The sequence below is a fragment of the Heliangelus exortis genome, chromosome 19, assembly GCF_036169615.1.
Source record: "Heliangelus exortis chromosome 19, bHelExo1.hap1, whole genome shotgun sequence".
Taxonomy (NCBI): domain Eukaryota; kingdom Metazoa; phylum Chordata; class Aves; order Apodiformes; family Trochilidae; genus Heliangelus; species Heliangelus exortis.
Genome location: NC_092440.1, coordinates 3,914,163 through 3,925,347, shown reverse-complemented (window position 1 = coordinate 3,925,347; position 11,185 = coordinate 3,914,163). Strand labels below are relative to the sequence as shown.

The 11,185-nt window shown below is 44.9% G+C and overlaps 1 protein-coding gene across 4 annotated transcripts in view; it reads left to right on the top strand.

Moving 5' to 3' along the window:
• Positions 1-2,035: 2,035 nt before the first annotated feature.
• Positions 2,036-11,185, top strand: part of SPPL3 (signal peptide peptidase like 3) — a 56,064-nt gene continuing 46,914 nt past the window's right edge. For 2 of the 4 annotated variants that reach the window (XM_071762909.1, XM_071762908.1), the window contains exon 1: positions 5,565-5,629. In XM_071762909.1, coding sequence (XP_071619010.1) covers positions 5,580-5,629 — 50 coding nt within the window. In that variant the 5' untranslated portion in view covers positions 5,565-5,579. Of the gene's footprint in view, positions 2,459-5,564; positions 5,630-11,185 lie in introns of those variants that run through there. The other 2 variants (XM_071762910.1, XM_071762911.1) reach the window with 2 other exon arrangements.

Below are 11,185 nucleotides of genomic sequence, written 5' to 3'. Positions count from 1 at the left end.
CCTGGGTGAGACCCAATGCTTCCAGCATACCCAGCAGCTATGACTGAGCCCAGTCAGTCATAGTACTTGAAATATTTCCACCTCACAGCTGGTAAATCCAAATTCACAAGCAGATTTTAAGAAGGGGATAGAGTGCTGATTATGTCAGGAACTGTAAGGTCATTCCTGTCCATGAGGCCGAAGGGCTCTGAAAAGCACAGAAGATTGGGATGTTGAAGTGTTAAGAACCCAAATCACTTCTTGTCAATGCATAAAGACAGAAGCACACAGGGGGGAGAACTCCTCAAAGCCCAGCACCATCAAAAGTACTGTTTAAGTGAATCACAAGGACCCCAGGCATTCCCTCCACACAGATCAAGTCAGTCTGTGAGACCAACTCAGTCCATGTTGCACATGCAGCCTCCTCCTGCAGGGCCCCAAGATTCCATCTGGCTGGAACATGTTGCAGTTTCCTCCTTCTGGCTGAAGGAACCAAGCTGGCAGAGATGAAGTGAGCCACCCAAGGTTACACAGGCAACTGGGAACAGAACTCATGAGAAACAAGCCATTCCTTACTACTTGTGCCACGGCTACACACAAAACCTTTAAGCTTTTTTCCCATTCAAGAGAATGACACAGACAAAATGGAAATAATTTATTCAATCTGCAAATAGAAATAGAGTGGGCTCCAAATGCCATTGTAGAGGCATCTCTGTAGATGCCATGAGAATGTCCCATTAATTTCTTGAAGATAGTTAAAAAGCAACATTAAGGCATATAATTTCATCATGTTGTTGTTTTAAAACAAAATACCTGTTTTTACCAGACCCGGGCATTGTTCTGCTGTTTATATTTAACGCACTTACATCACCTCCAACTGGATGTTAAAACTGGCTCTTCTCCCTCCCACACCAAGAGGAACAATGAAGCACGCGGCACAGCTGGGCTGGAACAATAGCTCAGAACTCCCCAAAGCCCAACTCACACAAATCGCTGCAAGTGGAGTAAAAGTAGGTCAGGATTACTCAAGTGAGCAAACCACTAGTTCTGTATTTGGCAGAAACATAATCAAGGACTGAAGATTTGGCAGCAGCTCCAAAGAACCCACGGAGGAGAGAAGCAATGGGGCATCAATAGCTCCCAGTTCCTGTCTGGGACTTGCAGAGTTTTAATATAGGGTTGGTAATAACATGAAGCATATAACTGCTATTCGGTCAAAGTACCTTGAAAATAATTTTTCTTCCTTAAAAAAATATTCAAAGCATTTGATCCTATTTATCTTGCTTTGTTTAAAAGATACAGAGAATCCAGGATAAAAGAATCCAAAGATAGAGAGATCTCCAGAGGCACATTCTGAATTTAAACACTGAAATTTCTGAATTGTCCTACCTGAACTTTGTATTTACCACCTCACCCTGCTCCGCAAGTACAACCCCCCCGGCAGCAGCCCAGAGCCGTCCTCAGCCGGTCAGGCACTCCTGCGCGGGGCTCTCGGGTCACCGCTCGCCCTTCCCCGGCTCCCCCCCAGCCCGGAGCAGCCTGAGCCGGCAGTGCTCCTGGCTCGGCTCCTCCAGGTGGGCTCTGCCTGCAGAGCGGACGCTTCACCCGCACAGGGTTTTTATCCAAACCCGCATCTCCTGACCCGGCCCGCGGTCCTGCCCGCCCAGCGCTGCCCCGCGGGGCGCTGCCGAGGCGGACGGGAGCTGCCCCGAAGGGGAAGGGGAGGCTAAGGGACGCGGCTTCTCCGGCTGCTTCAGGAGCCGCCTTTCCCCGCATACGGCTCGGAGAAGACCCCAGCCTTAAAGCCGCCCCCCGCCGCTCTCCCTTTCCGGCAGGGAAAGCTGCGGTCGCTCCCGCCCGCTCACCTCCTACAGAAGCGAGACCGGGACAGTAGGGAAGGTGCGGGCGGGCCCGATAACCACCACCGCGGGGCCGCCCCCGCCCCCTCCCTCGCCCATGGCGCCTGCGCGCGGCTGGCGGCACGTGAGCGTGTTGTGGGCACGTGACCCCGCGCGCAGCCCGCCCCCGGCCCGACCCCGCCTCCCGCCGTGCGCGAGCGCGGGGACGCGGCGCGGCCTGGCCTGGCCGCCCCGGTGCCCGCCGCCTCCCCGCCCCCGCCCCGCCCCACGCCGCCGCCGCCGCCGCCGCTGCCGCCTTGCCGGCCATGAGGCCCCGCCGGCGCCCCAGCGCGGCCCCGCGTCGCGGCTGCTGAGCGTCCGCCCTGCCCGCCACCACCATCGCCCTCTCCGCCATCCCCTCCCCGCCCGGGCGGGGACCCCCCCTTCGCTCCCCTCCCTCCTCACAGTCGCCGCCATGTTGGGCCGGGAGCCGCAGCGGGGCCGCCACTGAGCCCCGGAGCCTGCGAGGCGGAGGAGGAGGCGGAGGAGGAGGCGGAGGAGGAGCCCGGGGCCTGGCCGCCCCGCACAGCCCAGCCGGCCGGCCGCCCAGCCGCAGCCATGGCGGAGCAGACCTACTCCTGGTGAGCTGCGGGACGAGGCCCCGGGCGCTGCGGGGAAGGCGGGAGCGGCCCCGGCCAGAGCCCGCTCGGGCGCGGGGGGGTGTTCCGGCCTGGCTTCCTTCCGGCCGGCTCGGAGATCGGAGGGTCCGGGCCGCGGGAACGGGGTCCCGATCGGGGAGGGCTGCGGGGGTGTGCGGGGGCCGCGGCGGGGCCTGGGGCAGGGGGGGAGCTGCGGGCCGAGGGGCTGTGGCCGGAGGCTGAGGCGCGGCTGAGTAGGAGGGGTCGGGGGGGAAGGGCCGTGGTGCGAGCGAGGGGCCCGGGGTGGCGGGGCCGTGGGGATTCCTCCCGCTGCCAGCCGGGGAGCGGGAGAGGATCGCGGCGGGCATTAGTGCGGCTGTCATCCTCCTCTGCCGGAGGTCTCCTCAGGTGAGCTGCATCTCCGCTCGGCTGCAGCGGGTGCGCGGCCATCCGCCGGGCCCGGGGCTGGGTCGGTGCCGGCTCGCACGTTTGTGAGGCTGCAGGTGATCTCCCTGCCGAAAGGGAGGTTTCTGTCGGTATAGACTGGCTGGTCAATCAATGGCATGTGTGTGTTTTCACCCGGTGACAATAGGCTGGTTCTGTATACAGGAAATAGAATGAGGAGGAAGAGACCAGTTCCTGTGGGAAGACACGAAGTGTACCAAATGAAAGTAGAGGGCATTTTTTGCTGTGTCCTGACACTGTCTCGGGCCTAGCTGGAAGTGAATCAAAGAGACAGAGTTTCGTTTGGTTTTTTTTTGTTTTGTTTTGTTTTGTTTTTTAAACATTGTCATGGATCACAACCAAAATATATCAAATAGTTTACCTGCATCAGTTTATTTGGCCTGGCCACTGCAGCAATTTAATTGTGAGACTCCTGCTGCATTTAAAATCTATTCCAGTGGGATCATTCAGAATTGTGTCTCAGATTTTTTTGAAAAAAAAGTTATGATATCCTTATTAAAAAGGAGTTAAATCTCAGCTTTTGACCTTGGTGTACGCTGAATGTAGAGAAGGAATTGAATAAGCAAGACATATTCCTGTTCTGAATGGTTCTGGTAATCCTTCCCTTTTTTAGAACTTGGAACCCAGTGGGGTTCTGCCACATGTTAAGACTTTGACAGCCCCTTCTCCCATCTTCTGTTGCTTTTCAGTCAAGAACCAATATATGTACTGGTCTTTTGCTTTTTTGATATTCTTACTTGTTTTATGACCTCAGTTCAGGATGTGGTATTCTCTGCTTTAAAGCAATAGTAAAAAGACAACTTCTTTGATTTTAAGGATTAACTGTGTGTTGTCACAGTATGTGAATGCTGGGACAGATTCAGGCAGCTTAATGTAGTTCATTTAGATACATTGAGTGAGCTCTTGTCTTGGTGGGTTTTAATTGCAGAATGAAATTACAAATTTGTAAGCTACTCTGGGATTTGTCAGCTTTCTTTTAAAAAGCAAAATATCAATTGTATATTGTTTTGATCTTTAACTCCTTTGCTTTTTTGAAGGCGTGTCTTGGCCGTAGCATTCTAAAGAGGAGGTTTTTGAAAGGGGCTGGGAGGAGGATTGTCTCTTCTACAGGCTGCCTGTGTTAGGGGAGTGATGTTGGGATTTCAGTTGCTCTTCACTGCTTGCTGGGTGGGTCCCAAGAACAATAGTTCTTTCCTAGAGCACTGGGGTTGTCACAGAACAAGGATATAAGGCTTGTGTCTCAAACCATGGTGATTTTGTGTCTGCATTCACTGATGTGCCCTCATGTTTTTGAAGTTTCTGTCTGTTTGCATTTTAACCCATGATCATCCTTTTCTGGGGGCTACGGGGAGAGCAAAAATCCAGTTTCAGACTGAGGAGTCCTGTTGTATAACTTGTGTGCTCCTCTCTATGGATGTGTGTTTAAATACTTCAACTTCTAGCAATGAGCTTGCGTTGATTTTTAATTATGGTAATGCAGCCCAACATAAAATTGGCTGGTGCTTTAGTGCTTTTAGGAAAAATGTGTGTGTTGTCCACTGAGGAAACTGATGCTTCAGTGCAGAAGAGTTGTGCAGAATGGTGTCAGCAATTAGTGCTGTTGCACAGTTTTGGAGCTGGCTGATCACATCCCGTCTGTTTGCTGGACCTGGAACTTTTTTTGGTTTGCAAAAGCTGCTCTCTCAGAAGGATTGCTTTCTGTTCCTTGGTGTCTTGTCTTGATGCTGTGCAGGTACCTTATTTGACATCTGAAAATATGCAATTTGGCATGAGAATCCTTTCACGTGCCTATTTCTGTAGAGTTGTAAGTTGGTTTCTGGGCCCAGTAGTGCTCCTCTTTTGTTCAGGCTATGCCTCCTTTATGCATAGCTATCAACATGCTTCATAAGGTAATATAAAGATTTGGGTTTGAATTTTAAAAATCGACTCAGATGTGTTAGAAATGCCTTGTAAAAGTGTTTGTAGAAGCCGGGACTACTGGACGTAAGTGTTCCCCAACACAGGGGCAAAAAGACTTTGTCCAGTGATTGAGGTCTCAGTTACAATGTTACTTTGAAGAGATGAGGACTACTTTTTATCTTGCTTTATTATATTGTTTTGTAACTATAAATGTCACATTTTAAGGCGAGTTTCTATTTTTCCTTTAATTACCAAATGAAATTGATTGCAATGGTTTTCTTTTCTCAAGCTACTGAAAGGAGCATCTACTGAGAATTTTGCTGGTGAAACTGGACATTGTAATTCTGAAAAAAATAATTTTAATATGAAATGTGGGATAAGTGCCAGATGGAAATGCTTTTTCAAAGGATACACACATTTTTAAAAAAGGATGTTTGAATAAATACTTGTCAGTAGTGAGCAGAGAAACTTTCTTTGTCAAGTACCTGCAATAAGAGAAGCGAGGTGTGAGCACAATATATTCTACTGCTGTTACTCAAATCTGTGAGGCACAGAGGGACACAACTGCTACATCACAAGGTTGCTCATGATTTTCTAGATTAAGCCAGAGCTCAAATTAATTTCCTGCGAGTGGAGTTGGGTTGGGAGAGGAAAGAAATTATGGAATACCCATTTTCTCTTTGCTTCCTATCTTAGTCCAGCAAGGAAATGGGACTGGGTAGTGACACAAGTTCCTGCTACAACAGAGGAGGGAATAAATATGGGAAGAACTGTTTGCCCATCACCAGTATCTACGTGTGTGACTAAGAGGTTAGTAAATGCCAAGGATTTTATCTTCAGACACCAAGATGCTGGAAGTATTACAGCAGATGAATATGGAGGTAGCAGGACCTGGAGCATAGCTTCATGAAGCCCTTGATCTTTCCTTTGTTTCTAGCACCTTATGGTGAGATTTTTTGTGTTGGGTCCTATTCAGAGGGCACAGCAGCGTGCATATCTTGTTTATCTTCAGTTAGTAGGTGCTGAGTGTTTTTCAAGGCCTGATGTAACACCCCCTCCCTCTTTACTGCTGCCCAGTCTCTCAATAGAGGTTGCTTTGTTCTTTTTTTGCCCTTTGAATGCACAAAAGATTTTCACAGCTTCCTTCATATGTGAAGAGCGGAGGAGATTTCGACACCAAACCACATATATTTTTTAATTTTTCCTTTCCCAGAGTGTTGTATTAGAGTAATCTGGATTGCAGTATGTTCGTGTCCTGTCAGGGTGGTGATTAGGAGACAGGGAGGGTAAGAAGACGCTGTATTGAGTCACTAATCTTAAAAACAACTGAACTCCTTAAATGTTTTAATCAGCAGAATAATTCTTCTATTAGCCATCAGATATTTGATGAGTGAAATGGTGATATATTTAGAAACTTCTCTACATAATGCAAAGGGTGTGGAAATTAAGCCTAACGATGTGTTGCAGTAATCAATAAAGCTACTGGGTTCTGGAATAAGTGTAAATGTACAATGGCATCTTTGCTCCTGAGATGCAGGAGATGAGATGCAATTCTGACTGGTTGGTGTTTAAAAGTTTTTCTAGGTTCAGAGGTCTGAAAAATTGCTTTCATTGCATTTAAGCATTGAATGTAGTGAATTCAAATACAGTGTCATCCAGAAGACTGAGGCAGTGCTTTTAAGTCTTAGTTGGCTGTATTAGATGGGTATGTGGGAGGGCAGGGAGTAAAAGAAGTTACAGCTTGTTGACAGGACTTGTCAAGTACTAGTAGAGTAATTTTTTGCATTCAAGACTTTTTAGTGGTTTTGCTCAGTTTCGGTTCAGAGACCTTAGCTGACTAATTAAAATGTTTTGAAAATGGGAGGCAGTTTACAACAGAAACAAAACAAATAATTCACCTGAATTTTTAGACGATTGCACTTTTTAGGTGACGGATTGCAAAACATAGGTAAAATTCTGTTGTGTGTACTGTGTTGAAAATATGTTTTGAAAGCTTGGCCTACTAGCATGGAGTTTGGCCTTTAATCTTAAATTTTTCAGGAACTGAAATTACCAGCCACATTCCATTTTAATGAGTTTTAGTTAGAAGCCTCCTGAGGACAAGGTTGTCATAGTATGACTGTACATGAGTATCTGGCATCAGAAAAATTACTTAAATCTTGGTAAATTTGATAGTACCAGGTTTATCGTTAACATGTTTGTCTTTCAGTCCCAACCTCACTTGTTTGTTACCCAAAAGCTGTCTAGCTTTTGCTATCTCAGACAGTGTGTCATGTGGGAACAGACTCTGCCTACAGCACTGGACTGAAAGACAAATAAGGCAAAGAGCATGGGATTAGTTGAAGTTTGCAGTTACTTGAATGTACAAGTATATAATGACTAATAAGCAAAGGGAAAAAATTCCCACTTCAGTGCAAGGGCCCAAGGGCTGTACTTAGTAATACATTAGTAATTCTGTCAAAAAAACCCAACCTTAAGATGTAGAACATGAATGGATGTTTTCTTGGTGCTGGTGTCCATTACCTATTTTAAATAAGATTTCTGTCAGTTCTGCTTTTAGCCTTTTCAGGATACTGTGGCAGTGGAAATCAATGGCTCCTTGCTTTTTACCCAGTGATGAGAGAACTCAGCCAGGATATAGCAGATCAGTTCCATCCCCCAGAGTTTCTGACCTTGCAGGGGACTGTTCTCATCACCAAACTGTGTACTTTTCTGAGGTCAAGGTTTTTGTGTCCATTTAAATCTGTTTCACTTAATATAGAATACTGTAAATACTTCCTGGGCTAGGAAGCAGGTCTGCTTTTCTGCCTTAATGGTCAAAATACTGATTTAGGATTGGCAGAGACCTGGGTTCCAGTTCTTGCCTTGATAAAAATATTTTAAAGAGTGGAGGGTCTGTAGTCTGCTTTTCTGGAGATGAAAGTTTGAATCCCCACAAGCAGAGGAAGATCTGAATATGAGTTCCTGTGCCATAGGTGAGTGAGCTGTCAGGTGTGTGGATGTACCAGGATCACTGCCTTTTCTTATGTTTTGTGTCAGGTTTGATGAACCTGAGAGGATCTCTTTATTTTATTGAAGGATGTGATCCAGTAAAGTAATTGCTTATTTTGTGCACTTTGGAATTTTAGTATGAGTTAAGCAACCTGATGCTGTTGAGGTTTGAGAAGTTGTGTGTGGACAACCAGAAAGACCAAATTAATTGATGATACTAAGTTTTTCTCAGATTAGGTGTGTTTTGCTGAATATCAGTTTTAAGTATTGGACTGAGGTACCGAAGCAATCTGACAATAATCGTTTCTCACTGAAGCACAATGTCAAAAAATGTGCACTTGTGAAACCTTCCTACAGGCATAGAGTATAGAAGATGTACTTTGAAACAAATATAATGCCTTTTAAAATGCAGTGATTTTGATTTCCTAAAAGTTGGAAGAAGAGCAGACCAGAATTATCTTTTTTTTTTTTTTTTATGTTTCAGCTATTTTATTTCACTAGTTGAGTAATACGATGTATCAGCATCTCTGGCATAAATGCCACCTTTATATTGTAATCTTTATTGCCCTTTGACACTTCATGATGACTCTAAGCATTATAATATACTCTAAAAGCAAATAATTGACACAAGCCATTTAGTCAAACAGTCTAATTTAATTCTGGTGACATCCGAGAAAAGTTTCCAGGAAGAAGCAAGGCTGAAATTGTCAGGAAAAAAAACCATTTTGCACATTTGCTTTTTGGTGCTGCACTGCTCTAGTGTAAATGATTAAAATTTGAAATAATTCAAACAGTTGTGTGGGTTGAGTAGAGTGAAACACAAGCCAGTGTGCTAGCTGAATGCATCCAGGCTATCAAACTGACATGAAAGGTGATGATTTAATAAGACTAATGGAACATATATGTCATTGCAGCCCTTCCTGCTCCCCTTTCTCCCTCTTTAATTCTTCCAAGGATGCTAAAGATGATATTTTCTCCTACATCTTTTGTAAGTGGTGTCTGTGCTGGCAGGACTTTGAGCTGCCAGACCAGGGTTCTCCTCTTGTGTGCCATCCCTACAGAAACACAGCTCTAATAATACATTAAGTGTTTCTCTGTCCACCAGAACCACCATGACAAGATTATCCTGGAACTAATTGATTGTGTACCTGTTATGCTGTCATCTTCATTATTAGATTCCAGTCAAGTATTTCTTTTTAGGGTCAGATCCAAATTCCCTTGAACAGGCTCTGGATCATACGTCACACTAAGTGTCACGGTATAGACAGTGGTGTCAGAAAGTAAGAATGCTCTGCTGGCTTTTTGGAAAGATTCTGGAACTAGCAACTGATCATTTAAACCAGAACATTTTTAATATTCTATTACAACAGGTATTGAAAATAATAAAGATATTAAATGAGACTATCTTTACACTTTGCTTCTGTAGGAACAGGGTTTAAGGACGGTGTGAATTTCTTTTTCATGTCAGAGCAGAGATTCTTTAAAATTGTCATAGCTGGTGTCCTGAAGTAGAGGAGAATGCACCAAGAATATTTTTCTCTATCTTGCACAATCTTGTGCTTAATGTTCCTCCCTTACTACTGAAATTGTTTGTGTAGAAGTTGGAGAGATACAAGAATATCTTACGTTTGTGCATGGTAGCATTTTCCCTAACCAGTGTCATCTGAAAGTGGTGTTTGACTCTCATTTCTCCTCCTTCCTTCCAAAAATGGTATTTTCTTCTGTGTCATTTGGGTTTGGATGTTCTTCCTTTACTTCCTGTAGTTAGTTCAGAGGCTTTTGACCCCAGAAAGTGTTTTCCCATGCAGCACGGGTATGCAGCTCAAGCCTGGGATGTGATTCTCTTCATTTTACCCCCCAGCCACGCTTCTGCAGGCGCCTCCGTAACAGAGGTGGTGTGGGGGAAGCAGGAGGAGGCTCGAGGGGCTCCACTCTCTGTTCAGACACACAATCTCCAGCTTTAGGAATGACTTGGCAAAGTTACCTGCAGGAATAGACTTGAATCTAAATTATTCTTCAGTCTAGCTGCTCAAACTAAAAAAATGTGCTGTGCATTGTGAACTGCTGGCTCTTAAAGCTGAGCCTTCTCTGGGCTGCTGGTGTTACTGATTAGTTCTACCTGGGCAGTGCTTTTCTGCTTGCAACTTTCTGTCTTGAAAACCCAGATTTAGTTCTTCATTCCTATGGACTCTGGTTTTGGACAGTTAATCTTTTAAAAAGTTGTTTTGTTCCTCTGATAGCTAGCCAGAAGATAAATTAAATTTGTAATGATATATAATTTTTAATAGCTTTAAAAGTTTGGTAGAAGTTTACAGAGATAAGTAGCAATGTTAAGAGTTGATAGTGTTCTACAAAGTCACAGAAGCTTGGGAACTCTTTGCTTACACCATTTTCTTATGTCAGTAGTACCACAAATAGCAACCTTGTGCTGGCTTAGCAAAAGCACCGTTCAGATGGATTCATGGTGGTACAAAAAATCAGGTGCTCTCAGCATGTAAATTTGGTGCAGCTGCCTCTACAGCAGTGATGCACAGACAGTTTTGTAGGGGGTTTCTCCATACAGGTTAAGCTCATAGCAAGTGTTTATCTTTAGGGTTTATTTTAATTTCCATAGTTACTTGGATTAATAAATTCAGCTTATTCCTCTTGAGATAGCACAGCTCGGGCAAGAGTGAGCATTACAAAGTGTTTGAGCTCTGCAGTGGTTCCATTAGCAGTTCAGGGCTGAACACAGCAGCTGAGTTACAGCTTGCTCTGCTGCTGGTTGGTTCTGGTGTCTGTGGCACTGAGCAGCCTGCCATCCCTTCTCTTGGATTTAGTATTAAAACTGGGTTTAAATTTATTTAGAAGCTTTTCTAGTGGGTAGAAATTCAACAATGAATTCTGAATAATCATGATTCAGATCAACCAGCTCTTGGTACATGTAAGTTGGATGGATGACACCAAAGCTGACTGGTATGGTGTTATACAGTGGCCTCTTTTTAGTATAAGTTTATGACTTTTGAGACTACAGTTGTGATTTAGCTCATGGTCATCTGTATCAGACCTATATGGCAAGATAAAATAGGTGTAGCATGACTGACTTATTTAGTCAATGGGAAGTCCATTTTGCAGGTGACTGTTAGCTAAAGGTGAGGTTGGTGAAATTACAGGCAAACAAGAGCAAACATAGCTGGATTATATGGATTCTTTTTTCCTCTTGAAGAAGGAAAAACTAATCAGATAGTGAAGAGCTGGAATTTTAAAAATTTTTCTTCCAACTTGATGATTTCTAAAGCAGATGCATCTGTAAGCAGTTACAGATGGCACAGAACAGAAAGAACCTCTATCATACCTACATGCCTTACAAGAACCCCAGTGTTAGTTTTTTCAGCT